General features: G+C 51.4%; 2 protein-coding genes across 3 annotated transcripts; one reads left to right on the top strand and one right to left on the bottom strand.

Annotated features, from left to right (window-relative positions):
* Positions 1-325: 325 nt before the first annotated feature.
* On the bottom strand, positions 326-10182 carry FAM111A (FAM111 trypsin like peptidase A). Its single transcript, XM_039537269.1, is given in 5 exon segments — positions 326-3470; positions 3473-4930; positions 6970-7073; positions 8744-8898; positions 10121-10182. Coding segments are annotated over 3 exon segments (1977 nt in total). The 5' UTR covers positions 7048-7073; positions 8744-8898; positions 10121-10182; the 3' UTR covers positions 326-3029.
* Positions 10183-14968: 4786 nt separating this feature from the next.
* LOC120405447 (macrophage-expressed gene 1 protein-like) lies at positions 14969-22031 on the top strand. Of its 2 annotated transcripts, none has more exons than XM_039539118.1 (2): positions 14969-15076; positions 18333-22031. In XM_039539118.1, the coding sequence occupies exon 2, from the start codon at positions 18469-18471 to the stop codon at positions 20629-20631; it is 2163 nt and encodes a 720-aa protein (XP_039395052.1). In that variant the 5' UTR covers positions 14969-15076; positions 18333-18468; the 3' UTR covers positions 20632-22031. The 2 variants fall into 2 exon arrangements, with proteins under 2 accessions (XP_039395052.1, XP_039395053.1); XM_039539119.1 differs by having other exon boundaries at positions 15017-15151.
* The last annotated feature ends 2218 nt before the right edge of the window (positions 22032-24249 follow it).

The raw sequence follows: 24249 nt of genomic DNA, 5'->3' as shown, positions 1-24249 counted from the left end.
TGCCATAGGCTGTAATCTCCCTGCAGCTGTGTTGCTCTCAAGACTGGCTGAGTACAGAGGGAGAAGAGCTCCACCTACTGAAATGACACCGCTTCCTACAGCACAGTGATTTTCTCTGGAGACTTCTTATCTGTGCGCTGAGCTGGCTTGGGTGCTGCTGACTGTAGGGGTCACAGCACAAGGTGATACCATTGGAGGCTTTTTGGACTCTGCAACTTCTGACAACCCCCCAACTCCACTCCTGACCGCCCCCCGCCCCCAATACACATACTAAATGGTACAGGTTTCTTACTGGCTTAATAAAAACTCAATGAACACATCAACATGAGAGATTTTTAAAAACATTTATTTAAAGATTGACAGCTTGCATAGCTATTGGTACATGAGCATCAATACACAGATGTGAACAAATTTTATCCCATTAAGAATTTTTAAGAGACATTTTCAGATTCAACAGCCTTTATTTCCTTTATCTAGTGACTAACTTCATTTTAGAGATTAAATAGATGAGTGATTTGTTTTTTTTACTTATGACCTTGATGTATTATTTGTGTAAGTCTCCACTTGTCCAAACTTGCACTTGGCAGTTCATATGAGGTAGCATAAGGCTGCAACCTCTGGGTTGCCAGCAGTGTAGTGCACTGTTTACTTTAAAACGACTCACAGGAGCAAGAACAAAAAGAGCAGGAAACTCCCCCCCCAGGCATTGAGAGAAAAAGGAATCTTGTCAGGTTAAACTGAAGAAGGATGTGTCATTCTGTGGCCCAGTTTAAAGACAATATTTCAGTTAGAAGTGTGCATGTCGTTCCCTGGATGTAGAGTTTGCTGCACCAACTCAAATTTCATGCAACTCCCAGTCTACAAGGCAGAAAAATCTCTTCCTCAGCCACACACACAAAACACTGATTGTTTAGATATAAAATTCAATCCAACTATAACCCATCACTTGGGGTTTTGGAAGAAAGAACAAACAGCAAAGAGGAACAGATTTCCTATAAAACCTGAGCATTGGTCCATCTAGTTCAGAATCCCAGTTCATCTGTGGCCAACACTAGATGCTTAAGCAGAAGGCAAAAAGCCCCCATAATGCACCTTGCCAATCCCATAGTGTCAAACAAGAGGGAAATTCCTTCTCAGACCCCACCATGGGTGATCATTTCACGCCCTGAAGCACAGGGACTCGGACATCTGGATTTTATATATTGCCAGTGAGTTTGTAATGCTAGGGATACATTACTAGTTACACTGATGATAATGTAGTGTTAGTATGGAAGTGATGCTGCTAATGCCTGTGTTACTCCTTTGAGCGTACTGAGGGTGAACTTGATTATTCCAGAATCCTGAGCAGACTCAGAGTCAGTTAAGCTAGTGCAGCTAATAAAAAGTGCAGTGACTTCCTCTCTCCTGACAAGCCTGATTCCCGAGTGCTTATTCCCAGTAGAGATGGAAAGCGAAAAGTCATTAGCCAAATGATAGACTACAAGAGAAAGCAATGTGGAAATACTTAGTCCTGAGATCCACCATCTGTGAGTACCACAGGCAGAAGGAGAAAGGGTTAAAATGCCAGAGCTATAAAGCCTATAGTTACATGCATCTTTCATCCCTTCCAAACTGCTTTATATATTGTATATATAGGGATTGCTTGCCTACCACTAAAACACCGTTACCGCTAGGGACAATTTAACAGGGACAATGCACAGCACAACGTACAGGAAGAGATATGAAGAACTTTGACTGAAAAACAAGGTTTTTCCTTCCTATTTGCTAAAATCTAATTATCAAGGACAGATTTTAGTTAGGATAGCCTGGCTAATATCCTTGGTTTTGCTCCAAAAAAAAGTGCTGTAAAAGTGCAGACTGCTTAAAGCTTTGGGTTTTGTTTTACACCTATTTAAACTTCAATGACTGATTAACATTTTGGATAAAGGAAGATTCAAACACCCTCACCCTTTTAGTCAAGGAGCGAGAGCTCACAATGAAGCTCCATGAGACATAGCAGAGATTAAGACACACACAGTAAGAACTTTCAAACCTTTTTGCCTCTTGGAGGTATTAGACAGCACAAGCACCGGTTTAAAAGTGGTTTGCAGTTCACCTTTCAATCTCGGTGAGTCAAATTAACCACATCAGGGTAAACTGATGCTGCTGTCCCGGAGTCTTTTCATTCTAATCAAGTAAAGCAACCGTTTTATTAGTTGCTTCCTTAAAACCCACAAAGTTTCTATTCTCCATAAAGCTTGTTTGCCAGATGAAACAGTTCTGTAAAGACTCAGCTGGTTTTGAGGCCATGAGAAAGTTGCATCAGTTAAAACAAAGATGGGAAATGAAAGTGATTTAGTTTAACTAGTGCAGATCTCTGTGTGAACTAATCAGTTTAATTTCACACCTTTAAACTGGTACAACTTTTTTGTGGAGACAAAACCTCAGCATGAAACAAAAAACCCTGCAGTACGGTTCAATCCCTCCCTGATAGACTATGGATTGGGTTAAGGCTTTATAACACTTATTTTCATGACTTAGTTTAAAAAATAAGATGGACAAAATTTAAGAAATCGTACATTTTTGGATTAGATTTCTGGTTTAAAATTTCCCTGATTTGAAACTCTGACCCTGTTGCTTCATTACCAGAAACAAAGGCCTCAGAGTGAGGTTCTTCCTGTGGAAGACAGAACATTGTATTTTAAAAGATTGCTTAATTTCAGAATCCATTTTAACAGCCCACTAATTAGTTGCATCTCTTGGCAGTGAAGATGCATGTTACACAGCCCAAATGATGGAACAGGACCCATGAAGGAATGGGTCTCTTCTTACCACCACCACCTTCCAAGGTGCAAGTGATCATTCACGTGGATTAAGTGAAGCCAAGTCAGCTGAATGGGGATTTTATGGGTGGGTAAGTCCACAGGTCAATTTTGATGGGAACTGCCAAGCAAAAATAAGTCAGATGACAAAGGTTATGGAACGCAGAGATAAAATTGTTCCAACACACCAGCCATTGGGAGATGGCATTGGAAAAGCATTGCAAGGATTCAGGCAATGGGTCTCGGAGATGGAATTAAACCTGCCACTAAGTTGTCATTTTCCAAATCGCTGTCACTTTCCATTTTCACATTATTGGTCTCAGCACTGAGGGCTCCCTCACGGTTATTCTGGAGAACCTCTGCAGTGTCCTCAGAGCCACCAGTATCTCTCAGATGGCCTTCGAGCACAGACTTATACCACTCCGGATTCTTCTTTTTGATATCAAACAAAATGGCTTTTATCAACTGGCCCCACTCAACAATGCTGTGCTCCTGTTTACAGTAACTGTACAAATAGCCAGCGGTGTGCATGGCGATCAGGCGTCCAGACGCATCAAACACAGGTGAGCCTGAGGAGCCACAGAAGAAACTGGTGTCATAGGTGAGTACGTTAGGATTGGCAGTCACTTCCTGGAAGCTCCTTGGATGGTACCACAATTGGTACTGCTGTGGCCTTCCACCTGCCTTTTCTGGAGGCGTTCAAAGCATCGCCACCCCCGCTCAAGTGGAGTTATTATAGAACACCCATCTGTGGACTTCTCCTTTCCATCTGGGTGGCCAATAATATAAATCAGGCCTCTATATGGTGGTGAAGATATATATTTTGCCAACCCATTTGGGAATTTAGAGCTCCTTTCCTTCAATTTCAAGATGGCGTAATCAAGAGCCTGGTCTGAGACTTCCAAACAAGGCTCTATGGAGAACCAATCATCTTCCTTAGGATGACTGTTTTCATAAGAGAAGGAAATCTTGACAGACTGACTAATTTCTGCCCAGTGCTGCTCCTCAACTCCTGGTCCTGCTATATCTCTCACCACGTGATGACAGGTGAGGATGTACCCATCACATAACACAAAGCAAGTGGCACAGCCCCTGTTTCCGTTGTAGTCCCATTCTACATACCCTACGGAGTTGCTGAGTCCAGCAAGGAGTTTATGCACCCGAACCGGAGTGGAGTTCTTCGCCTCCTTACTAAAATTTTTTCTATGCAATTCCAGCAGAGCTTTGACATGTTTGCCTGACTCTGTAACTTCCTCTTCAAAGAACTCTTTGATCAATTCACTTTGGTTCTTTAATTCAGGATACTGGTCCAGAAGAGCTGATTTAAACTGATAGAATGCTTCCCCCTGTCGCTCCCGAGTGGCCCCACCACGCTGCTCATTCCTTGCCTTAACGGCACGCTCAGATACAACCTGCACCTCAAATGACCGACTGTCCAAGTCATCGACAGAATAGTGACTATTATATAATGTTTCGCTGTTCTCCACTAGATACCACTCCTTTTCCTCCAAGAGGGGCAGAAACCGTCCATCCTTGCACAGAGCATTCTTGATGGTCTCTCCTTTCGGGGCAAAGACGCATATCTTGCAGCGCTCTTTTATAAACTCCTGGCGCATTATTTTTTGAATTTGTGCCCCATCAGGCCCTTTCTTTCCAATGGGTGCAATATAAAATACAACGCATTCAGTCCCTGTGCTGTCGAGTGGGCGGTATCTTTGCTCACCACCTCCCTGGTCTCCCTTCACTTTATAAAACTTCATTTCGAAGTGGGACTTCTGAGGCAGGCACTTGAGGGGCATTCCCAAGTTCACAAACCCCTTAATCTCCCTCTTCCCCTGCAGATGCATCTCCTTGCCCTGTTGCTTCTTGATGTGAGTCTGGATATCTTTCAGAGCCATCAGAGCCCTGTAAATACTGTCATTGGCTTTGCCTTTCACCAAATACTCCACTCCATTTTTACCTAAGTTAATAGTGAATTTTCTGTCCTCACTGGCAATGGATTCAGGGTCTTGGGCTCCAGGTTTCTCAGTAGAGGTTGGCGTACTACCAATGTCTTTCAGAGCATTGGCACCAGTGTTGGATCTCATGCTTTTTGGCGTGGGGGGGTTTGAACCCTTCACAGTCTCTTGCTGAACAATAACAACAACAACAAAAACAGTGTGAATAAACAATAGCTGCAGTTTCCCTTTTGTAGCCCTACGTCAGTGCTCCTCACTATTTTTGAAGTGAGGGCCACTTTGGCAAAAAACCTTCAATGTGAGAGCCACATGGGGTGGGGCTGAGAGGTTCAATGTGAGAGGTGGCCCAGGGTAGGGAAGAGGGTGGTGTGCGGGGGTAAGCTGGCTGGAGATGAGGGGTTCAGGGTGCAGGACAGGGCTCAGGTAGAGGGTTGGGATGCGGGGGGCTAGGGCTCTGGCAGGGGGTTAGGGATCTGGGGTGCAGCCAGGGATGAGGAGTTTGGGGTGCAGGCAGGCTGCCCTGGGGCTGGGGCCAGAGGATTCCCCCCAGCCCTCTCCCTGCCAGCAGCAGCTAACTCCAGGGAAGGGGCCTCTCTCACCCCTGCCGGCATGCAACACGAAGCTCTGGGGGAAGGGGTCCTCTCTCCCCCTTGCCTGCAGGTGGCATGGGAGCTCCAGGGAAAGGAGCCCTCTCTCCCCTCTGCTGGCAGGCAACACGGGAGCTCCGGCCGGGGCCAAGGGAGAGGCCCAAAGCAGCCCTGCAAGCCTCAACTTGCTCCCCTCCCCAGTTCCCACCCACCCCCTATTTCTCTCCTCTCCTCTCCAGGTCCCTGCTGCGTGGCCCTTTAGAGCTGCTGCACAGCTATTTATAGCCTGCTGCGCACTCACACAGCTTAGAGAATTTAGGACCCACACTTAGGGTCGATGGGAGCCACCAATGGCTCGCAGGCCTTGCAATGAAGAACACTGCCGTACTTTATGTTAAATCAAAGCACCAAGGCTCAGTACTGAGATACATCACTGCAGGCTTTATTGGTCATGTCTGCACTGTGTGCATGTTCACACACCACTCCCATAAAGTCCTGTCGCACCAAGTATAAAATCTGGCATGGTTCCACTAGTTCTGGTCAAGAACCCAGAGGTGATTATCCCAGAATACTGCACCTGTTCCTGTTAACCCTAACTCACCTCCCTTCCTAAAATCCAGAATTTTAATAGTAACATATAAAGAAAAGAAGATTAGAGAACAGCCATGAACACTCCTTCCAAACATGTTCTGATTGGCGAAATTATCTCTGGTGCTCACTCATACACCAAATCCCACTAGTCCTTCCCCTAGCATTGTGGGGTTGCCTGAGAGGACTGACTAATATAGCTTTGCTGCAAACCCAGTAACTCTGTGTTGCACCCATTAACTAAACCATACCCAGGACCACCTTACCCCAAAGCAAGGTAAGAGCACTGTTTAGTGGATAGGGCCTAAAAGCAAAATAATACACCCCCACACACACGATGGCAGGGTCATTTGAGGTGACGAGGACTCTATATTGAAACCAAACCCCAGACCAGCGCTTCAAGTGTGAAGTTGACAATGGTTAGACAGCTGGTGTGCTCATGCCACTGCCCATCATTCTGCTTAATACTGTCTCATTGTTTCCTTGTGTTCCTGCCCTCTGTTCACACCTATTATCTTTTTTCTTATACTTAGCCCATGAGGCAATGCTTCCTAAACTGTGGAGCGCATCTCCCGAGGGGGGCATGAAGAAACGTTCAAAGGGGTGCATGGTGGGACCCAGGCCAGCCACCACAGGGTGAGGTGGGGTGGGTAGGGGCAGGAGGGATGGAGCACCACCCAGCTCCACTCTGCCCCTAGCCCAGCTCTGCTTTCATTCCCTCTCTGCCCCGCAGGCCAGCTCTACCTCTAGTCCCAGCTCCTCCCTCTTCCCCAGCTCTGCCTTCAGCCCAAGCTCCTCTGCTGAGCCAACCGTGCAGTAGTGGAGTGGGGTACTGACAGATTCCATTACGGGAGCATGACAGGAAAAGTTTGAGCACCACTGCTGTAACGGGTTTGGGATAGGAACTTATTATGTGTGCAGACAGCACCTATCACAGGAAGGTCCCGGCCCATGATTGGAGCGCCTATAAGCTACCATACTGCTAATAAAATAATAATACATCACATGAGGAAATCTGACTTAAGAGTGAATTACCGGAGAGCAATATGGGATGGTAGGTTTCTCGGTGGAACTGGCTGGACTCCTGCCGATGGGCGGCTTCCTGGCACTCATGCTGGCTCAGAAGCGGGAATAAGAAACTGAGGAGTCAAGAGATTTCACTGTTAGGAGACAGCTGCGAAAGAGTACGGACAATCCCTATTCACGTCCGATCTGCTTTGCCTTTCATCCTCACACCTCATCACCACCCCTACATCCGTGACATGCGGCAGAGTGAGTTTGGAAACAGCGCACCACTGCGCACAGGGTTTTGGAAACACTGTCCCCTTTGGAAATCCCCATGGATCATCCCACCTGGCTGGGGACCACAGATCACACTCAATACTGACCACACAACACTGTGGTGGAGCAGGCAGATACCACGGGGAAAAGGAAGGGAGGAGCTGGCTAGGTGGGAGGGATTCTTTGTTTTCTCCGCAAAAAAGATTTTTGATTCATTTACCCACTTGACCCTCCCTGAGGGGTCCTCCCCCACTCCTGGCCGCCCATGAAATCCATCCCTCCCGCAAGGGGGCCTCCCTCCTATTGGTCCCCACACATCCCTCCCCCGCTCAGCCCTCCCATCCCCCCACAGGGTCCCGCCCTCCCTCCTGGTCCCCACGGGATCCACCCGCCTCCCAGCCTCCATCTAGGACCTGCCCCCACGGGATCTTCTCCCCATCCAGCCCCCTCGCCCTGCCCCCAGGGTCCCGCCCCCCCCTTCCCGGCCAGTCCCCCGGGGGCTGCTCCAGCCTCTCACCGGGTCTCGGGGGCGCAGCGCGGGAGGCCGCAGGACAGTCACTCGGTTCCCGCCACGGGGGAGAGGCGGGATTCGCTGCAGGTGCCCACGTCTCATTGGACGCTGGGAAATGGCGGGGGGAGGACGGGGCGAATCCACCTCGTCATTGGGCCTGGACCCCGCCGTCCTCGAAAGCTGATTGGCTGCCGGCTTTGCGGCGGATGCCGGGTGTGGGGGGGGGGGGAGGGAGGTAGTTGGGTTTCGTTCAAGGAGCGCAGCCAATGTGGGGAGAGAGGCTCGATCACCATGACAACCCCCTCGTGTCCCTGGCCCCGCCCCGACAGGGCGGCTGGAGATTTTCCCATGGGCGGCCCGGCTCTAGCGCCGCTGTCGGGGGTGGGGGGAGGGGAGGGAGTAAGCAGGGGGCGGTCAAGGGTCCTGGGCTCTGCAGCCAGGTCCCCCCTCCACCCCCAGCAGCCAAGCCCAGGCAGGGAGCGCAGCCAGGCTGAGCCCCCCTTTCCCCCACCCCACAGGTAACGTGGGGCGGGGAGAGCAGGGAGGGTTGGATAGGGGACTGATCAGGGGCTTGGATAAGGATGGGGGTTCAGAGAGGGGAAGGGCATCCAGGGGGGGATGGTCAGGGGGCAGAGAGCAGGGGTGTTTGGATAGGATGCTGGTGTCGGGGGCAGTCAGGGGGTGGGGAGCAGAGGAGATTGGATGGGGGTGGGGATTCCGGGGGGCTGGATAGGGGGCCAGGCCACACCTCGCTGTTTGGGGAGGCATAGCCTCCCCCAGCCTTCCCTACCGGCCCTCCATACAATTTCTGTACCTGATGTGGCCTGAGGGCCAAGAAGTTTGCCCACCCCTGCTGTAGGGGAGGGGTGGCAGAGGCTGACCTGGAAATGGGCCTGTTAGAGTCACTTTTTATATTTTACTCTAGCTCTTTTTAAACCCCCCCCCCCCATATCACTGTGCTCATTATTTCCCCCTCACAAATATCTTCCCCTTCAGCTGACCGCTGTGATTTATTACCTGTCTCTGTAAGGTGATCCCCTCGCTCTCAGAACCACATAGCCTGAGATTCTTCTGCATTACACCAGGGTATGTTGTGGGCACAGTGGTTTAACACACATCTTTACCATGGGGGCTTCTTGAGCTTGATGATAGGCTCAATAACTTGAAGACCACTCAGATTTCAATGAAAAACAAGAACAAACTTTATTCACAGGGACTTACTGGCATCCCTGCTCAGCTTCTCTTCCACATGACACCCAGTGGGGCAGGGCCTCTTCCGGGTTTCTAAAAGGAGCTACACCTCATAAGCAGACATTCCCAAATACTACAAGCTTGCCATCCTACCTATGTGGAGCTTAAGAACAAACCATATACCAGCTGGTTATGGACTGCCTTCTTGTGGCTTGATGCTGCCATGACAGAGTGACTACTTTTGTTATTCTAAAATTTAGATGCCACTTATGTTACCTACAAATTTGTTTAATTTAACAAAAAGGGTAACAAGGTTGTGATCTGCCCTAAAGGAATTGTGAGGGTGTTACCAGGGGGCTTGTCTCTGACCTTCAGAAGGCTCCCCAGAGCAAGCTAGTCTTGCTAGACCCTGAAAGACACAGATACTGTCTCAAGCTCAAAGATGGACACACATGCAATAATTCTTTGAAAACAAATTAATGTATTTAATAAAGCAAGAAAATATATAGAACATAGTAAAATGCAATAGAATTACATTTAAAGAATCATAATTAAAGCAGTGCAAAAATAAGAGAGTATATAGGATAGCTATCACATACAAGAAATACAGTAGTTTCAATGTAATGTGTATAAAGGTTCCACATACACAAAGGCTTTTAGTCTTAATGTTACAATCTAGTCCCATAATTAAAACAATGTAATATGCACAGTCTCTATATACACACACAAGAAGCCATCCCTGTGCTATCAGAAGCCATACGCCAGAAGACAACAGCCTGTGTCCTAGAGCTCTACAGTGAGTACTGTGGCAGAGCTCTGACCTTGCTCCTGGGGGTCCTGCACTTCTAGGCAGTTAGTTTATGTTAGCCTCAGTGGCTCACTGTGACCCTCCATGCAACCCTTCTCTCTCTAGGGCCAGGGTTACAGTCTACTGAGCCCTTTTTATCATAGGCCTGCAAGGAGGTTGGTGAGAGAACTCCCACAGTTTCTGTTCAGCCTCCTGTCCTGACAGGGACCTGACTTCCCCTTCTAGGAGATGTTCCTGTAGTGGTAGGGAACCCAGGCCCACCCTCTACTCCAGGTTCCAGCCCAGGGACCCTAATGGGAGCAGTTGTTAGCAGCCAACCTTTCACTGCCAGAGTTGCTACATTTCCCTGGGCCACTTCCCCACAGCTCTCCTGCTTCTCCCCTCTTCACCCTTACCTTAGGGCTCCTTTAACAATGTTTTAAGATGTCTTCAGTAACCAGCCACACTTCCTCTCCCCTACTTGACTGGGGGGGGGGAGGGGGGTGTGAGTCCTTTTTATAGTATCAACAGTGCCTTAATTAGAGTCAGGTGGGCACATTAACTGAATGGCCTCACCTGACTCATTACAGGTTAATTAGAGTCAGGTGTTCTCATTAGCCTGGAGCAGCCTCTGCTCTGGTCAGTCAGGGAACAGAAAACTGTTAATCCAGTGGCCAGTATATCTGCCTTCTGCTATTCTGCTATACCCAACTGGCCTGGCTCTATCACATAACATAATGTTCCCATGCTGATTCAGTGACATTTTAACACTCACTCTGTACAGATGTGTATGACCCCACACCAAAGCAGCAGAGAATCAATGTCTGCTCCTCTCCACGTCAGCCCCTTCCCAATAATTTCCCAGTGACTAATTTTAAAGCAACACTAAGCCCCACCTGAAATTACATGTTTATAAGCTTCTTCATTTGAAATAATTGAAAACAATTACTACTTTCTGCCATGGTGTTACAATGAACGGGGCAATGTGAATGTGTGAATTCTCTCTAATGGAGGGAATCAGAAATTTTGTACGTGTCATATGCCCCGTACTGCTCAAGATTCTCCTTTAGCCCAGGTGAGTGAGTAAGCTCAGTTTTTAGGGCATGAGGAGCATTGGTCTATCTCCACTGCCTCCCTGAGCTCTGTCCTTGCTCCATATGTACAGCACAGTAGTGGCAAATGTTACAAGGGCATGAAAATTAGCAATAACCACTTGCCCTAGCTGTACCATTAAGTGGCACTAACACTCACTGCATTTGTTGCACTGTCCTGTGACTTGATTTCCTTTTCCCCTTTCATATCAGGTCTTTAAGCTTCCCATGCGAAAGAGAACTGGAGCTTTGCTGGCAACGGCTTATCCTGAGATACAGCCAACGTTGCAGTCAGCACCGCTGGTTCCAAAGGGGTCTCCTTCTGATGGGGTAGTGGAAAGGTGCAATCAGATTCTGGGGGTTCAGCTGGCTATCTTTACAGAACAGCACCAAAGGGACTAAGACTGAAACTATACATTTTGGCAAATACACTATTCATCCGAAAAATTTTGCCCAGCTCTGCCTCCAACAATGACAAGACACACGGGGCTGCTATCTGCTGTAAGCAGCATCTCATTCTGGCAACTGACGGGTGGAGCGTATTGGAAGAGGCACTACTGTAGTCCCCTGAAAACTAAAAATTACAAGCTGTCACTTTAAATTTCATGGGTCTTTCCTGGTCTTGCTTCCAGGGCAGGGGACTCTGTGAGGAAAAGTGTGATCTGTGTCTGTAGTAGTCAGTCTGCGGACAGCCAGCCTCCAAGAAGGTGGGATGAGCCAATCCCTTTCAGGGAGCAGCCTGCTTTGTTTCTCTCTGGTTTACAGTTCTGGTGGGTTATTGCTCTGAATTCTAAGAAATAAAGGTGTGTTACCTTGCAACCTTCCAACAAAAGTGTTATGTTCTTTATCTAACTTCTCTGTGTATGTGCCATGAGCATAACAATCACCACCTTGTTTTTCCTAATCTGACTCCTGCACTGGTGCAAACGTACCCAGCTTCAGCTCAGCTATCTCAGTGCACATCAATCCTATTTTACAACTCCCACAGCTATGTCAGCTGGTTGGAACCCCTCACAGCTTTGTTGATGGCTCCAGCAACTCTACACACAACCCCCTCCACCTCCCAGGGTTTACAGCCCCAGTGCTAAAGAGAGACGTCCAGCAAAAAACAAACCAGCCCCAGCACTAAAGAGAGACCCTACAATAACATACCAGCGTGCAGGGCCCCAGTACTCCTATCTAGATGAACCTGGCCTAACAAACCAATGTCTACAGCCCCAGTGCTCAAGAAAAACCCTGCAATAACATACCAGTTGTGGTAAGATGAGGCCCTGAAACATAAACCCTTGTATCAGAGGCCTGGTATGAGGCCTAAGGCCTGAACTAAAGTAATGGTCAAGACTTTGCTAACATAAAGCAAAGTTCAGCTGTGAGCCAGAGGCAGGCCCTGCTCACAGAAGCTGGCAAGGAACGGGCTGATGTTGCAAATATACACACACCTAAAAGGTACTAAGCACTAGTAATATAACCATGGGCCAGGATGGGACCAGAACATTCCAGTACTAACGCATTCCACATAGATAACAAGGAACAGGCCGACCCATCCTAAAGACAGGGGCAGGAGGGTAATAGGAGCTGTGGAGCTGGATAGAGTTGTATTGTTTGAACCAACACGTACAAGGTGAGAGGCTGCGCCCAATACGTAGAAGGGTTGCACCTTTATATGTCGGGAGTGAGGTGTAACTTGTTTGTACCCATGTAGAAACGTGCACCCCTGAAGGGTTGTCTTTGTCTGGCCGAGGGGGCAGTGGAGAATTCCGCCACTGACTGAGCCGGTCTATTGTCAGGGGCTACGTATTCGTAGTACGCCCCGTAGAGGCTGCTGGAAACTATCGCTGTGCTTCGTTTGACAATAAGGTGCCTTATCGGAGTCTGTGGTCATTGGGGGTTCTCTCGGGGTCTGCTGTGTCAGCGATCTGCGCAGAACAGGGGCAGCGCTCAGAGGGAACACGCGCTTTATCATCACTGAACAGAGCAGAGCACCACACCGGTTACGTCTGACGACAGACACCAGTGTGTACGGCCCAAGAACAAGCGAGTGACCTTCTCAAGCCGGTACATGCAACCCCAGCACTCACAAGAGACCCTATGATAGCAAACTCAGTGATTTGGGGAGCAGGGTGAAACCTGGACAAAGGCTCCCACTGAGATGGAGAAGCTCTCGGGAGCAGTGGGATTTGTGCGTAGGGACAGGACACCCCCTGGAGCTCTGACAAAGATGGGGAGCAGCCTAGGGGGTGAAAAGTGGGGTTAGGATGTTCCCCTGGGCTCTGATAGGTATGCGGAGACCCCCACTCATCCTGGGAAAGGGGAAACCATCAGCTCAGGAAATGCAACAACTCAACCTCCACTGCAAAGAGACCAGGAACCTGGACTAAATAACCCGGCCCTGCCCACTGCTGGGAGAACCTGAGGGTGGGGCCAGGAGCAATGGGTGCTGGGAGACCCTGGGAAGGGGCCAGTTCTGTGGTGTTCAGTGAACACTTAGGTGTAGATCCTCAAAGGAATTTAGGCTCCTAACTCCTGCTGAAATGGGAGTTAGGCACCTAAATACCTTTGAGGATCTGGGCCTCAGTGCTTAAGGGGCTTGCCAGAGCTCTGCTTCCTGCTGTGTCCCGTTCCAGCCGGCTGTGCAACAAAAGCTTCCCAGCACCCTACCCAGGTTTTCTGAGATCTGAACCAAAGTCAGCAAAAGCCAGGCCCTGTCATCAAGCAGAGGCTTGCTTACAAGTTTGCTGTCCGGCACATGAACTTGGCAAAGGCGCAGTGAGTGTTGCTAAAACACCGGCACTCCCAAGAAGTTCTAGGCACTGGGTAGGGTTGGTAACGTGTTGGTAACATGCCAGGAGTGTAATACGTAATTTGTTTGTCTCAATGTATAAAAAAGAGAAATCATAGGAGGGGCAACTTTGTCTGGCTTAGGGGGCAGCAGACAGTCCCGCTGCTGACTGAGCTGAGCCCATTTTCCTGGGCATATATGTAGAGTCTATCGGGCACTAATACCGCGCTTCATCGGCCATAAACCTGGCCAAGTGCCTTCGCCACCTAACAGAGTATGTGGTCTTTTTGGGTAGTACCACCAAGAACCATTAAACCAGCTCTCTGCAGGGTTGGTACAGCGTACGGAGCGAGTACACACGCACACCAGCTGACAACAGCAGCCAACGCAGGGAGCACCTTTCACAGCTGCACAAGTGGCTTTGTGGGGAGCTCCTCACCAACGCTCCCCGCTCCGTCCATCCTCACTGAAGGCGAGAGGTCTATGATCTAGACTGTGCAGAAAAGCCATGGTGTGGCAGGCTGATATGCTCCCTGCTCTGGGGACTAACCTCTTTGCAGACTGGCAAATCACACATGCACACGTCTCTGAATCAAAGCGGGGGTGAGATTGTTTTCATCCAGCTGCATCACAGACAATAGCCTGGTTGTTCAGCAGGCCGTGGGAAGCCCTTGAGATGTAGCAAGAAGGTCAGGGGCTGTGCTGGAGAGAATGAGTGAGGCCACCGGACAGGAGGGAGGGTGGGCAATTTTCTCTGGGGGAGGCCTCACAGCAGATCTGAGTTAACGATGCCACCTTCCCACCCCGACCGACCCCAGGCCACATTCAGGCTCTGGCTGCACTGGAACGGTGAAAGGACTTTCATCCGCCACCCTAAAACAAAACTGTTGTTGTTCTGGGGGAGCAATTGCACATTTATAAAAGATCCCCAGGCGGTGCGAATCAGCCATAGCTCCTTTGGAGTCAATGGGCCAGATCCCAGCTGGTGTCAATTGGCCGTAGCTCCACCGGCGTCAATGAGCCAGATCCCAGATGGTGTCAATCAGTGAAGTTTGTTGGATTCATTGCAACTGAGCTGCAGTGGAACTATGTTGATTTACACCAGCTGAGGATCTGGTCCTGAGTTTTACTTTTCTGTTGGAAGCTTCATTTTAGACACACACACCCCCTTCACACCTACGCATGAGCACACACAAATCTCCAGTTAAACCCCCTTTTGCCTTCAAATGTCTTTTAACGAAAGCTGAGTAGGGTCAGGTGCAGTGATGTGGCTCAGACACACCATAGTTGCTCATCAGAGTTTGGACAATTCTTGTACCACAGCTGGGCCACATCTTATCCACAAAGCCACTTAGCCTGCAGAGGATGTTGCTGACCTGAGGCTCTCGGAAGGACTTTCCCCCTCGGGACTGAGGGCTGCACTCACCACCTTTCCTCAACTTTTCTCAGTTCCAGCCAATAAGACTCTCCTGGCAGCAGGAGCCAGACAAGCACTGAAAAGTGTAAGAACAAGGCTACGCTACCATGTTAGGATATGGATATTCAGGCCTGCCTGTAAAGGCCTAGACTTTAAGAATGTAGGTGTATTCTTATCACTTTGCTAGTTATAGGGGTACAAAACACAAATTAAAGTCATTGTCTGCCTGTGTAAGGGCCTTTTCTTACTGTGACCGTCTGAGGCCCTGTTCTTAAGCCAAGGCCGTTGGCTAAGCAGCAGGGGCAGCCATAAGCTGGGAAACGTATGGTCACATCCTCACATTTCAAACTAGTCACATTGAAATAAGGCAATCTGGGGCTGTTAGAAAGGTGATTCGATTGATCACCTCCAGAGAAAGGGAAGAGCCTAGAAGATTTAAAGAAAACGTAGTTTGATAGCGTCCTGTCTGGCAAGAACTCACCAATAGCTGGGGTGTGAAATCCTCATTTCTTTGTTCTATCACTAGTCTCCACTTCTCTATTGTTTGTCTGTATAATCTCTGCCTGGTTCTGTGATTGTTTCTGTCTGCTGTTAATTAATTTTGTTGGGTGTAAACCAATTAAGGTGGTGGGATGTACTGTAACATGATTATCAAAACAATTATATTCGGATTGGTTAGTTAAATTTCAATAAAAATGATTGGTTAAGGTATAGCTAAGCAGACTCAAGTTTTACTTGATAGTCTGCAGTCAATCAGGAAGTGTGTGTGGCGGGGGGAATTGGAATCATGTTTTGCTAAGGGAGGAATAGGAATGGGAACACAGGCAAGGCTCTGTGGTGTCAGAGCTGGGAACGGGGACTGTGATGGTGCAGGACTCACCCCTGCAGCGCCTCCTGCTGGTTGTCTCAGGGAATTAGCATTTCCAGCCTCCAGAGCACCCTCTGCAGGCCGGTCTCCCTCTGCCACTGCCCCCCCCCCATGTCCCACCCAGGACCCCTTGCCTTTGGGGTGCTGCCCCCTAGCAATACCCCCCCCCAGTCTCAGGATCTTCCCACCCAGGGGAACCCCCAACCCTCTATCCCCACCTTGCCTCAGTCATGGGCTACTGCCAGTCACCATCTAGCCCCTGCTCTCTAGGCTAAAAGCCACTCATCATAGGCAAGGGGGGTTTGGGACCTGCTGCCCCCTGCAACCCCAGTACCTAATTGTCCTTCCACCAGGCCACAGCCTGGGGGGTTTCCAGGCCAGAGCTCCCCAGCTCCCATGGCCTTCCCCCAACCCTGCTCCACTCCGGGTATCTTCTCTCAGCTCCCTGCAGCCAGGTCCCTCCCTCTCAAAGCTAGAGAGAGTCTCTCTGTGCTTCTGCCCCCAGCCCTCTAATAAGGGCCAGCTGGGCCCTCATTAAGCCAGCCCCGGCCTGATTGGGGTGTGGGCCCCAGCTGAGGCTTTGTTAGAGCTGTGGGCAGGGAGCCTGGACCTGGGCCAGCAGGAGGCTGTGGGTCGGGATTGTGGGGCACTGTTAGAGCTGTGTGTGAGGAGAGCCCAGGGCTGGGATAGCAGGGGCTGTGGGTCGGGATTGAGGGGCACCGTTAGAGCTGTGTGTGGGGATAGCCCAGGGCTGGGATAGCAGGGGGCTGCGGGTCAGGATTGAGGGGCACCGTTAGAGCTGTGTGTGAGGAGAGCCCAGGGCTGGGATAGCAGGGGCTGTGGGGCGGGATTGAGGGGCACCGTTAGAGCTGTGTGTGGGGATAGCCCAGGGCTGGGATAGCAGGGGGCTGCGGGTCAGGATTGAGGGGCACCGTTAGAGCTGTGTGTGAGGAGAGCCCAGGGCTGGGATAGCAGGGGCTGTGGGTCGGGATTGAGGGGCACCGTTAGAGCTGTGTGTGGAGAGCCCGGGGCTGGGATAGCAGGGGCTGCGGGTCGGGATTGAGGGACACCGTTAGAGCTGTGTGTGTGGAGAGCCCAGGGCTGGGATAGCAGGGGCTGTGGGTCAGGATTGAGGGGCACCGTTAGAGCTGTGTGTGTGGAGAGCCCAGGGCTGGGATAGCAGGGGGCTGCGGGTCTGGCTTGGGGACACCAGCAGAGCCGTGGAGTAGATCAGCAAGGCAGAGAAATCCCCTGCCAATGGCTGTCCTAGGGCCCAGGCTCACGCGCCAGTCTGCAACGCGCCCCTTCTGCCTTGCTGCCCCTCAGCGCCCACCTCCCCAGCAATCATCTGCACCGCGTTCTTCCTCTCTGGCCCAGGCCCCAGGGCCTCTTGCCCGCTGCCCCATGCAGCTGTGTGCAAGGAAACCGAGCTGCTGTTTCACACCAAGGCACAGCCCACGGCCTCCGGGCCAGGCCTTGATTGTCAGCCAAGAAGAGGCAGCTGGTGGGGGGAAAGGGGAACAAAGAAAATGTGTGTGTCACTCTGGACAGCCATAGGAGACATTACTGAGCAGGAGGGCTGCTCCCCGGGACCCCTCTTTTACCCACGCTCAGCCCAGGAGAAGGGTGGAATTTTGCCAGTTATCCACGTCCCTTTAGGGATCAGCCTTTGGGGCTCAACCCCTCCACAGGCAGAGCCCAGGGCGCACTGTGCTTGAGGTGTCGGAGAGCTGGGGCACTGCCCCAATGGGGAGGGTCAGAGCAAGGCAGTGGAGAACTAAGCCCTGAGGCTGCAACATCACACCACTTTCCCATCTCCCTCCCACCCCCGGCAGCCCTACAGGAGCTCCCCGCCCCGCCCACTCCATCCTCCCCTCCCCATCAGCTGACATCAGCAAGGGGCTGCCAGATGCCTCCCCACCCTCTGCTTCCCAAACCCACAGCTCTAGGTCTTCCTGCTCCAGGCCTGGCTGCTCCACACTGCAACTCTTTCAGTTTTGCTCTGGCACGGGGCCTCTTCAGCCTAGGGAAATTCCTCCGCTGGACGAACCAAGGCAGGCTGAGTTTGCAGCAGGCAGGGAATCCCCTTTTCTCTGTGTCCCAGCCACAGGCAGGTTTCAACTGGCCTGTGATAGGGGCTGGAAATTCCAAGTGCTGACGCCAGCCTATTTTCATCTGCTTTCCAGGGGATGGTGCTGCGGGGAACTTTCTGAAAGCATTTGTGGCAGGGCTGATGAGTGTAGACAGGCAGAGGAGTGTGTGGGTGTGTGTTGGGGGTGCAGAGGTGGTTGTGTTTTGGCTGGGGAACTTTTCAAGGGTAGGTTTCTCTTCCTCTTTTGTCGGGAGGGTAAGTCAGATGATGACTCCGGTGACTTAGCTCAGGGCTCGCACAGAGGCCTCGCCTCCACGAAGGCCATTGGACAATCTAAGTGTTCCTCTTTTTTTTTTTTTTTGGTGCACATTTAAAAATCAGAGACTTCCTGGAAAAGGAACCTCACTGGGGAAAGAGTCAAGCTAGCATCTGGGAGAGAGAGGAGCCAGGAGAGGGCAGAAAGAAGAGCAGGGGCCGCGTCCCATTGAAGGAAGCTTGGCTCCAGGACGGCACAGCCATGGTGCCTTGGCTCTGGGCTCTGCTGATGGCAGCTGGGACGGGCGCCTTGGAGCCCGGCTTCCAAGCTTGCAAGAGGGCCCTGAACGTCAGCGTGCTGGAGGTGCTGCCAGGCGGGGGCTGGGACAACCTGCGCAATGTGGAGGTGGGGCGAGTGATGAGCCTCAACTACTCGCAGTGCCGCACCACAGAGGACGGTGAGTACCTGCTGCCGGATGAGGTGGAGGTGGTGCCGCTCCGGGAGAGCAGGGTGGAGGTGAACGCCGAGCTGATCGAGAACTGGCTCTCCTACACCGACGCCTTTGCCCGCTCCATCAATGCCGAGGCCTCCTTCCTGGGCATCCTCAATGGAAAGTTCTCTTCCGGGAGCCAGGAGACCAAGACCCACAATGTCTACGACCAGACGGTCACCACCCGGGTGCAAGTGCGGCACCACATCTACTCGGTGAAGGCCCAGCCTGCCTTCACCCTCCACCCCAGCTTCCGGCACGAGCTCCTGGCCATCGGCAACCAGCTGGAGAACAACCAGAGCCAGACGGCCGCGTACCTCGCTGAGCTGCTAGTCCTGAACTATGGCACCCACGTCCTGACCAGGCTGGAGGCCGGAGCCAGCCTGATCCAGGAGGACCAGGTCAAACTGATCTTCCTGCAGGACAAGGTGGCCGAGAAGGCGAGCATCACCGCCTCGGCCTCCGCCACCTTCTTCGGCAAGGTCAACGTGGGGATTGGCGCCGCCGCACAGGTCCAAGACGAGCTGACCAAGAGCTATCTGGAGAACACGGTGGACTCGCGCATCGAGAGCCGGGGCAGCGTGCCCTTCTACCCAGGCATCACGCTCCAGAAGTGGCAGGAAGGTATCCCCAACCACCTGGTGGCCATCAGCAAGGCCGGCCTGCCCCTGCCCTTCTTCATCAGCCCGGAGGCCCTGCCGGAGCTGCCGGCACCCACAACCAAGAGGGTAGCAGCTGTGGTGGACAAGGCCATTCATCTTTATTACGCCATCAACACCCACCCGGGCTGCGTCAAGGCTGACGCCAGCAACTTCAATTTCCAGGCCAACGTGGATGATGGCTCGTGCCTGGGGGCCAGCACCAACTTCACCTTCGGGGGTGTCTTCCAGAAATGCCGCGGGGTGTCAGGCCAGGATGGGGAGGAGATGTGCCAGCCGTACCGCACCCAGAACCCGCTGACGGGGGGCTTCTCCTGCCCGGCCGGCTTCACACCCGTCCCGCTGCACAGCGAGGAGCGCACGGCCAGCAAACCCCGAGCTGAGTGCCACGAGCAGTGCCACTCCTGCTGGCTCTTCTTCTCCTGCTGCCATAAGGAGTGCGGCGTCCACTACTACTCCACCACCGTGCGCTTCACGGCCCACTGGTGCGCCGCCACCGGCCCTGTGCCTCAGGGCTCAGGCTTCCTCTTTGGGGGGCTGTACAGCGCCGGGGAGGAGAACCCGCTCACCGGGGCCCACGCCTGCCCGCCCTACTTCTACCCGCTCTCGCTCTTTGACGGGCTGAAGGTGTGCGTGAGCGACGACTATGAGATGGGCGCCCGCTTCGGCCTGCCTTTCGGCGGCTTCTTCAGCTGCCAGGCCGGCAACCCCTTGGCCGGGCCCCTGAAGGGACAGAGCCCTGGGCTCCTCCAGGATTTCTTCTACCAGGACTCTGACACCGCCTACCCCATGAAGTGTCCCCAGGGGTACAGCCAACACAAAGCCTATCTGAGCGATGGCTGCCAGATCCTCTACTGCCTTCAGGCTGGGAGCCTCTTTGCCCAGCAGCTGGCTCCCATCAAGCTCCCGCCCTTCCTCCGCCAGCCGTCCCCCAATGCCAGCACGGCCGAGACCATCCTGGTACTGGGGGAGGGCAGCCAGGCCTGGGTGAAGCTGCAGAGCAGTGGACACTGGCGGTCAGCCAACGTCACCGATGAGAGGGAGATGGCCCAGCTCTTCCAGGCTCAGTCCAGCGCGGGGCCCACGGGGGGCGCTGTGGCTGGCATCTCAGTGGCCTTGACGCTTGTCCTGGCGGCGGCTATCGCGGGGGCTGTCTATGGCACCCGGAGGTACAAGAACAGGGGGTACCAGGAGGTACAACCCTCCAGCTGTCTAGCGGAAGAGCAAGGGAGCTACGGATCCACCACAATGCCTCTTGGGACTAGCTCAGCTTGAGAGCCTGGGAACTGGGCCAAGGACTCTCCCTGGGGTGAGGCTCACACCTCCTGGGTGAGGGGTACGGGGCGTGGCAAGGCTGGGGGAGCAGTAGCTTTTAATCACATGAATGTATTAGTGTTGCAGGTTGTGCTCAGGCAGCTCTCTGATGCACCCGGGGACGGTAGTGGCACCTTTAAGAGAAGCCCCATCTGTCTAGAACAGCCCTAGGAACCCCCTATGAACTGGAAGGGAGTTCCTATGTGTAGCCAAAGGGGGGCACTGTTCCACCCACCAATGGGGACAAAGGAAAGTAGGTGTCTGGCAGTAAGGAAATCTACCTCTTAAAGGGGAAGGGGCCACATGTACATATGGATCCCAGGATCAAAAATCATGAGATTGATTAAAATAATGTTTTGAGGGATTTGTTATTAAATGTCATTAAAAACGTGATTAAAAAAGGAAAGCTGAGAATCTCGGGGACTCGTGGGCCTCCCGGAACTGGGCCTTGATGAACGTACTAAATAGCGTAATGAAACCAGTGAGCGTTGGCCCTGTGGGGATCCTGCCCTCCCCCACCAGCCCAGAATGGCCTCTAGGGGATTCTGAGCCTGTCCAGAGACCTTCACCCCGGCTCAACACTTCACCATCTTGGGGCTGCCGTGCTGCCCAGCAGCTGCCCACAAGCCTCTGCTGTGGGGCAGGGCTGAGCCTGCAGACCCTTACAGCAATGCTGAGGTTCCAGATGGAGGAAAAGTGAGTGGATTTGGCAGCTGGGGGGAGATTGTGGGATGGTGGGGGTGGGGGGATCAGGGTTACTCATCAGTGGTTTGCAGGAAGATTGGGACAGTGCTGGGGAGAGGAGGGGGTTAGGGGCTGTGATGGAGGTTGCATTTTGGGTGGTGGGGAACAGAAGGATTTTCACTTGCTTGCTGATAACCGGAGGAGGTAATGGTGGGGCGGAAGTGGCCAGTAAAAGAAGAGTCATCAGCTTGGGGCAGATGGGAACCAGCTATGGTGGCTTAATGGGAAGGGGGCAGTTTGCAACAGGGGATGATGGGAGACATGGGCCCTGCTCGGGGGAGGGGGGGGGGGGAATTAGCAAGCCTGAGGAGCAAGGTGCCAAACTGCAGCACTCTAAGGGTTAATGTTCCAGGCTCACCCAACCAAGCAGTTTCGGGGCTTTCACTTCTTTCTCTTCCTTTTATGTTTGGTTGTTTTTTTCTTGTGTGTGGGCAGCAGAGACAAATGGATGCTGTGGTGTAATTTGGGGGTGGGAGGAACAGCTCAAAGCTAATTACATTGCCATACACCTGCCCGTATATCTCTTCCCCAACAGAGCAGAGTGTGTGCGCCTGTCTCTCAAACCCCTCCTTGGGTCATGCATGGTTTTTTGCTAATCAAATAAATGCTCACACATATGGATGTGTCCCTTTAAATTACTGTTCTCCCCTTGCTAAGGGAGGGTCTGATAGAATCATAGAATCTCAGGGTTAGAAGGGACCTCAGGAGGTATCTAGTCCAACCCCCTGCTCAAAGCAGGACCAATCCCCAGACCAGGAGTAGGCAACCTATGGCACAGGTGCCGAAGGCGGCACACAAGCTGATTGTCAGTGGCACTCACACTGCCTGAGTCCTGGCCACTGGTCTGGGGGGGCTCTGCATTTTAATTTAATTTTAAATGAAGCTTCTTAAATATTTAAAAAACCTTATTTACTTTACATACAATAGTTTAGTTATATATTATAGACTTATAGAAAGAGACCTTCTAAAAATGTTAATGTATTACTGACACATGAGAACTTAAATCAGAGTGAATAAATGAAGACTTGGCACAGCACTTCTGAAGGGTTGCTAATTCCTACCCCAGCCAGATTTTTGCCCCAAATGGCCCCCTCAAGGAGTGAGCTCATAACCCTGGGTTTAGCAGGCCAATGCTCAAACCACTGAGCTCTCCCTCCCTCACAGATGCCAGCACAGGTCCTGCCAAACCCTATCCAGGAGGCAGCACAGGCTAGCGGTTAGTGCTGAGAAGCAGGAGTTTGCTTCTGGTGCCAGCTCTGAGTTGCTCACCAGCCTCAACTGCCAACCTCCGTGCCTCAGTTTGCCCCATTAACCATGGGGTGATACTTGGACAGGCCTGTGAAGCAGATTCACTCCTTGTATTTGTAAAGTGTTTTGAGAGGTTGCACTGCAGAAATATTTGTCTTTTCCCCAGCACCCACCAGGGCAGTGATCATGGGGCAGTGCAACCCCTGAGAATATGGCGCAGGGTGGAAAAGTTAAGGAACCACTGTTCTAGGCTGAATATTCTGCACTCCCACATGTAGACAGGGGACATGGAGGGCTAAGACAGACCAGCACTCCAGTCCAGGGGCGGTAATGAGACCCCACTCACCTGTATTTCCCCCACCTTCCTTTCCCCAAGCCACCAAAAGTTTAATTTGCTACGTTCCAGGTCTTATTTCCTCAGTATGAAACAGCTGACAGCAATGATCTCCCCAAACTACACTAAACATTTCAACTCCTGCTAAGTCCAAAATATTGTGTGTGTCCAAAAAAACTAAACAAATCCCCAAACAAACAAAAAAGTACTCTGTCTCTAACAAAAACTGGTAAAGCAACGTTTTTGGGAGTGAAAAAGCAAAATCATGATATGCCATTTAGGTTCAATTTCTTTCTAAATCTGTTTGTTACATTCAGGAAAAAATAAGAACACCTACAGGCCAAAACAAATCACTCCAAGATCCCCTCTAGGAGAAGCAGAGATCGTGGAGTGAGCTTGTAAAATTACAGAGTGCCGAGTTTCATGGGTCAGTATTAAAATATCTCCAGTCACAGTTACAGATTAAATTATTCCTTCCCATTTTTCAAAAGCAAAAAGCCGAAAACCAGTCAGATCCAGACCATCTCACGTGTCAAAATATTTCATAGAACAGTTCAACCCCATAGTGCAAACCCAGCCACGGTAGAAGGATAGTGGTTAAAGGTGAGAGGAGGAGGAGGAAGAGGAGAGTGGGCGAGTGAATGTGTGGCAGGGTGGTATGGTCTGTTTTACCTCTTTGTAGAAAAACACGTAGGTAGCACATTGTAAGGGATGAAAACTAGAAAAAACCCTTTGTTAGATACATAGATTTAAAGGCCTGAAAGGGCTGCTTTTCCATATAAAGAAACAACTCAACGTTTATTTTTCTGGTTGTGTTTTCCCTTCCAAATATCAGGATCAAAGTTGTGTGCCTGGTTGGGCAGGATAGCTGGAAGGAAGGCGCAGGTTTGGATTTCCAGCCCTCAGCTGAATTTATTTTTAACAGAGCTCTTCTCTCCCACCTGCTTGCAAAGCGCTTGAGTTAAACGCATGCTTAAAAAAAACCCAACCCCACAGTCTGGATAAAAGTCGCGTCTTTTCGTGCTTAATCTGGATCTCTCATGCCAGCTCCTACCCCTGTTCTCCATCCGTTCAAGGAGGCAGTCAGGAAAAGTGGGGCAAACAAAACAGAACTCGCTTGTCGAGCCTTCTCTGTACATTGGGAGGCTGCTCTTGTCCCGTCTCCAAAGCAGATGCAGGAGGGTGTGTGTATTTGGGGGGGGGTGTTTATAGGCTGAGAACAGTTTTCCTGGGAGCCTCAGTGGAATTACTGA

The sequence above is a fragment of the Mauremys reevesii genome, linkage group 4, assembly GCF_016161935.1.
Source record: "Mauremys reevesii isolate NIE-2019 linkage group 4, ASM1616193v1, whole genome shotgun sequence".
Classification (NCBI taxonomy): domain Eukaryota; kingdom Metazoa; phylum Chordata; order Testudines; family Geoemydidae; genus Mauremys; species Mauremys reevesii.
Note: the sequence above shows the minus strand (reverse complement) of the source record. Positions and strands in the feature narration are given on the sequence as shown.

Bases quoted from the DNA above. Each gene is read 5' to 3' on its own strand.
- LOC120405447 (XM_039539118.1), top strand. From the start codon at position 18,469: ATGGTGCCTTGGCTCTGGGCTCTGCTGATGGCAGCTGGGACGGGCGCC.